This window comes from Humulus lupulus, chromosome 6, assembly GCF_963169125.1.
Source record: "Humulus lupulus chromosome 6, drHumLupu1.1, whole genome shotgun sequence".
NCBI classification, from domain to species: domain Eukaryota; kingdom Viridiplantae; phylum Streptophyta; class Magnoliopsida; order Rosales; family Cannabaceae; genus Humulus; species Humulus lupulus.
Window position 1 is genome coordinate 190,720,561 of NC_084798.1, and position 5,680 is coordinate 190,726,240.

The following is a 5,680-nucleotide window of genomic DNA, read 5'->3' on the forward strand; positions in this document are numbered from 1 at the left end:
GCTTGGACCAGAGGAGGACGAAGAGCACAAATCTGGGTCTGCTTGGATGGAGCAGGGCAGTCGGTATCTGGGCTGGAGAAGATAGATCTGTGACACCGATGGGGCTAGCTTCACACGGAACCTGACCACCCCTGAGCATGGCGAGTGGCGACTCCAAAATCTCTGTCAAACCCAGATCATGTTCGTCACCCAGCCTCCCCCACCAACGACGTTGTCTAATTTGCACGACGACAACATTCCAACCTCCACTTATCCAGATCTACACTCCACCTGCGAAAAGAAAAAAAAAACAAGAAGAACAAGATGAAGAGGGGAAGAGGAATGAGATGTAACAAAAACAAATTTTTCCTTAATTTTGTGCAAGCTAGCACACACGAAAAAAAAATGAAGAATGGTGAAGAAGATGAAGAATCGGGAGGGAGAGAAAGAGAATAACGATTGTTTTTAAGAAAAAAAATTAGTTTATATTTTTATTTAGTTTAAGTTTAAAATTCAAATCAGATTTTAATTAATTTAATTTTGTTTTAAGATTTAATTTAATTTTTTAAATTGATTTTTAAAATTTTAATTATATAAAATTGAATATTTAATATTTTTTAATTTTAAATAAAAATTATTTATTTGGACCAATCAATAGCTGCCACATAGGCACTTACCTGTTAGATAACGGTGAGGTACCTACGGGTGCCAAAAAAGTGTAACGGAAGGTATTTTAACTGCAAAAAAAAAAGAGTTAGGTATTTAAGTGTTATAATTTGCAAAACTTAGGTATTTTCGCCGCAAATATTCATAAAATTTATAATTTTAAGAAAAATTAATATAAGGAAAAACTAATTTTACTAAGAAACACATTAATAAAAATCTATAGGCTTACATATATATATATATATATAACAATTTAAATTTGATAGTCCACCCTCAAGATTATGTAGATACATTTCTGATTGTAATCGAAGAGTCGGAGCTATGTTCCATTGCTGTTCATTTGGATCGAGTTTATCTCACCTTTCAACATGGTTGTTTGTGGTGTGGGTGGTGTATTTTTTTACTAATTTATTAGACTGCACTGTATATACGGTTTGAGTAATTTTTCAAACCGCAAAATGCACTGTAAATAATTTATATCTATCACCAAATAATTTAGCAATTAAAATATTATAATTAATAAATAATAAAACTCATAACTAAAGAATGTTTAACAAGACAATAAATATACAACAAACTAATAGATTTTTAACAAAACAATAAAAATACAAACAAACTAATAATAATGTGATATAAAGTAAATGTTTTGATTAATGAGGAATATATTTATGTTGAGGTAGAATATATGTTAGCATCTTATGAAATATAATAATTTTTCTAGATATTGTGTATATAATACTATATAAATGTATATGTATTTAAGTTTAAATGTAGTAACATTGAAAAAAAATATAAAAAAGAATTAATATATATATATATAATTGTTATGCATATTTGCCACCTATGACACGTGGCACGCCCAAACAGATACATGGGCCCATTGAAAAGGTCTGGGCTCAACCTGGGCCCAGTGAACAATGAACAAGTAAACCTCGTTAGTCCAGATCACACGGATCCAGATACTGACAAATAGCACGAACATAGTGAAGGGGCCAGAACTAAGGTGCAGGCTCAAATCACCTTCCTGAACCTATTCATTCTATATCCTCTGTGATGTAAATTATGATGGCGGACGATCCATTCCAGGAAACAGATCCCATCAAGTGGGATCCAGGAGAAGGCACTGTCATCAAGATATCTGCCTTGGTAAATGAACCCATATCACCTAGTCGGGTAGAATAAGCCCAGTCCTTCCTACAGCTGACGTGTCCCCGAGAAATTTGACAGTTGATCTCCCTAACTAACCTGCAGAATGGGGTACACACGGAACGTACACTGTTCCTAGGAAATAGTATTGCCACTACTCTGACAGATCCTGTCCCTAGGATTTCCTCGATAGCCCACGCGAATCAGTTCGTGCTAACGTACAAATGATAGTTGTAAGGCTTCACCACGCCTAAGCCGGCCCAATGTGCCCAGATTAACAACTCTTAATTATGTTACATCTCTTATATTATGGCTCCATTAGCGAGCAATTGTAATTATATCTCTATTGGGCTCGGATTAGTCCGGCCCAAGTGACATGACTGCCTATAAATATGGTTAGTTGTGCATTGTATCGGGCATCCCAGATTTTCTCTTGTAAGCAAAACGCTATTGAACTTGCAGAAAACCTCTATTGTCAAAACTCTCTAAAGCCTAATATTAGTGACTCGTGGACTAATGCTCATTGATGCCCCAACCACGTAAAAACTGTGATATTATTTATTTCTTAGCCTTTCTTTCAGGGTCTTATCTCTTAATATATTTATAGTTTCCAAAAAACTCGGTAAACAATAACAATGCGGTGCGGTTTGAACCATATTTATAAAATTCAAAACTGCAAACAACATTGCACAACACAGTTTGATAAAAATACAAACCGCAACCGCACCGCGAAAGGTTCCAAACCGCAAATTATGGTGCGGTGTGGGTGATTTGATGAACACCCGTACTTTCGAGGCTTTATAAACAATTTGGTTTATTACGTAAATTGGGTTAAAAAAAATAAAGATTAAAGAAACTTCATAATCATTAAAAAAATTCAACAATTTATTCACATAATAAAATATCTAAACTTCAAAACATATTATATATCTTTAAAAAAACATAAAATTAAAATTTTCATTCTTAGGACTTAAAAGATTTATTTTATTAGTTATTTCAAATACAAAGTAAATCAATAATTATCATTTAAAGTTCAAAATAAGATAAATGATTGCACGTCTCTCATATGTGGTGGATAGTAAGCCTCATGTGTTCATTTTGAGACTACTCTTTTGAGTTTTGTGGAGCACTAACATGCTCTATCATATCAATATCATATATAAACAAAAGTTTGGACAAAATATATATATTATTTTGCTATTTTTTGAGTTGTTTGTTGTATTTGGTATTGTTGTACTAATTTCTATAATATGATAACTTTGAAGTTTAGAACATCTACTTTTTATGATTTTGCAAATAAGGGCTGATTTAGATTTGACACTGATGCAACTTTGATGAATACAAAAAGTGGACAGCAATTGATAGGAGGTGGTGAACAGTGGGTTTTGAGGAAAAAGAAAAGCACAATGAAGAATAAATTAAGGCTTGCCCAGTTAGATTTTTGTGTTTTTAATAAGAGTAATTGTGTCTTATAAAATATTCATCATTACAATAAAAGCTTGCATTCTAGTAGTAGTGCATTAGAAAAAAAATCCACTTAAGCATGACGTTGATGTTTGTTTTGTTAATTATTTATTTTAGTGATTTTTTTTCCATTTCATAACATAGTAAATTTTTATGTTTTTAATCATATTCTACACCTACCTTTCTCATATGGTTCTTTCTACTTGGATCACTATTATGAATGATCAGATTGAGCTTAAACTTCTATACATCTTTCTTTTTTTTGTCAGAGACTGGGAAACTAACATCTATTCTTCTCCTTGTTTTTTGAATTTTAATTCTAAAAGCTTGTAAACATACATAACCATATAATAAGATGTCAACACTAATTACAATATTGAACTCTGGTTTATATTTTTCTTTCTTTTCTTCATGCATTAAACTCAGTAGAACAAAATCCTTTTCTCAAGAAAGATATACAAAACAATAAAAATATGGACAAAGGCAAGAAGCATTGTTACCACTATGGGGAAATTTGAAATAATAATGAATGGTATGGTGTTAAGGTAGACTAGGAGGAGAAAGTGAAGGCTTTGTCACTTTGACTTCTCCACAGTCACTGATAAAAATAGTCTTAAGAGGCCTGTTCCAGCTCGAACGTGCATTCTGAGCTCTTTCGTCCCCAAAAAACTCAGCCAAATCGTTGAATTGCCTGATCCTTTCAGCTGGTTTGTAAGTGGGTATGGCAGCAATGGCCGTCACCACATCCAAACCTGTATAATTTAAAGACCAAATCAAACTCAAACTCAATATCTCTTTCACTATAGTTGATCAAAAAAGACTAGAATTTTTTTTCGAAGAATTCATAAAACTGTAAAGTCAATAGCCCAAAAGACTAATTTTGCAATCAAACTCAAACCCAATATCATTTGCACTATAATTGAACAAAAAAGATCAGAGAAATTTTCGAATAATACATATAAAACTAAGTCAACTACCCAAAAGACTAATTTTGGCTATGGAAGAAGATGTTCTTGTCTTGTAATTCAGACCCAAATTCATCTCAAACCCAATACCATTTTCACCATATCATACATTACAGAGTAATTGTCATTAACCCAAATGCCAAATCCCCTAAATCTGAACTTCAAGCGCAGAATCGATGAGACCCTATCGAAATTGAAATCCAATTCGTCTAAAATCTACGTTCAAGTAATAAAGCAAAGAAAATGTTCTTCTAATCACTACCCAAATCCAACTCGAACCCAAAACCATTTACAACATAAGAACACATCAAAATCAGTGTAAATGTAAGCAAAATTTGACTACCCAGAAAGTTAATTCGTCAGAAGCATACCTTCAAGTACTGAACCGAAGACAATGTTCTTGTAATCGAGCTCGGGGCAAGGTCCAGGGCCGGTGGTGATCAAAAACTCGACGTTGCGGTATTCTGGGTCGAGCTTGATATCCTCGTCGTCGTCGTTTTCGGATAGGCAGAGCGAGAGTAGACCAGGCTTGGAGTGGGTCAGAGTGAAGGATTTGGAGTCCACAGTCTCAGCGTTTCTGGTCAACCCCATGGGGCGACGAACCTCACCGGGCTTGTCGCCTTGGCGGCCGGCGAGAAGGAACTGACCAGGGAAAACCTTGTGGACCAAAGTGCCCTTATAGGTGGACGCAGACGAAGACGACGTCGTATTGGTGCACATTGACTTGAAATTAGCGACGGTGAGAGGAACGACTCGGCCGTAGAGGCCGAGGACGACCCGACCCAGGAGTACGGATTCGGAGCAGAGTGAGGTGATGTCATCAGCGAAGGTTCTTTCGGGTCGGAAATAGTTTGGGCAGAGGCTGAAGTCCATGAATACCCGGTCGGTCACAGTGGTGTCCGGCGGCGGAGGCGTCGTGGCAGCGGTGGCTGTAGCAGTGGAGATGGAGAGAGAGGTGGTCGTGGACAAGAGGAGAGAGCGGCGGGTCAAGTTGAAGCGGAGCGGTTTCGGGTCGGGTCGTGTGTGTTGGTGTTGGGAGAGAATGTGGATGTGGCGGGGAATAGGCGGCGGTGAGGTGATTGAGTAGCCCATGAGGAGGGTCCGATGGAGGAAGGGAGCATGGTAGTTTGGGTGTGGATATGGCGAAACTGAACAGAGGCAATGCTATTGGATGTTGGTGGCCACAGAGTTGGGTTGTGGGACCCATATCCATTGGAGACGATCGTACAGATGTACAAATGATCTTTATGCGAGTTAATGGTACATTACGACTTGTCGTTTCCAACAAGAGTAATGCTTATTACGAGTACGACGACAAATAGTCTGGTCTATGCCGCTTTATGTTATTGGGTGCAAAAATGGGTCTCAATATAAGAAAATTTGATCGTTTATGCATCTTAATATACCTTATTTATTCTATAGGATAACTTTAGTAATCATTTAAAATATGTCATTTTCTA

The 5,680-nt window shown here is 36.2% G+C and overlaps 1 protein-coding gene across 1 annotated transcript; it reads right to left on the bottom strand.

Moving 5' to 3' along the window:
* Positions 1-3,623: 3,623 nt before the first annotated feature.
* On the bottom strand, positions 3,624-5,373 carry LOC133782864 (peptidyl-prolyl cis-trans isomerase CYP28, chloroplastic). Its single transcript, XM_062222284.1, has 2 exons — positions 4,592-5,373; positions 3,624-4,007 (listed from the first exon to the last, which is right to left on the bottom strand). Exons 1-2 carry the CDS (start codon positions 5,310-5,312, stop codon positions 3,796-3,798), a joined length of 933 nt encoding a protein of 310 aa, XP_062078268.1. The 5' UTR covers positions 5,313-5,373; the 3' UTR covers positions 3,624-3,795.
* Positions 5,374-5,680: the final 307 nt, after the last annotated feature.

Excerpts from the sequence above, each read along its gene's own strand:
- LOC133782864 (XM_062222284.1), bottom strand. The coding sequence starts at position 5,312 with ATGGGCTACTCAATCACCTCACCGCCGCCTATTCCCCGCCACATCCAC. Across the intron at positions 4,008-4,591 it reads CTTCGGTTCAGTACTTGAAG|GTTTGGATGTGGTGACGGCC; the intron begins GTATGCTTCTGA and ends TAAATTATACAG.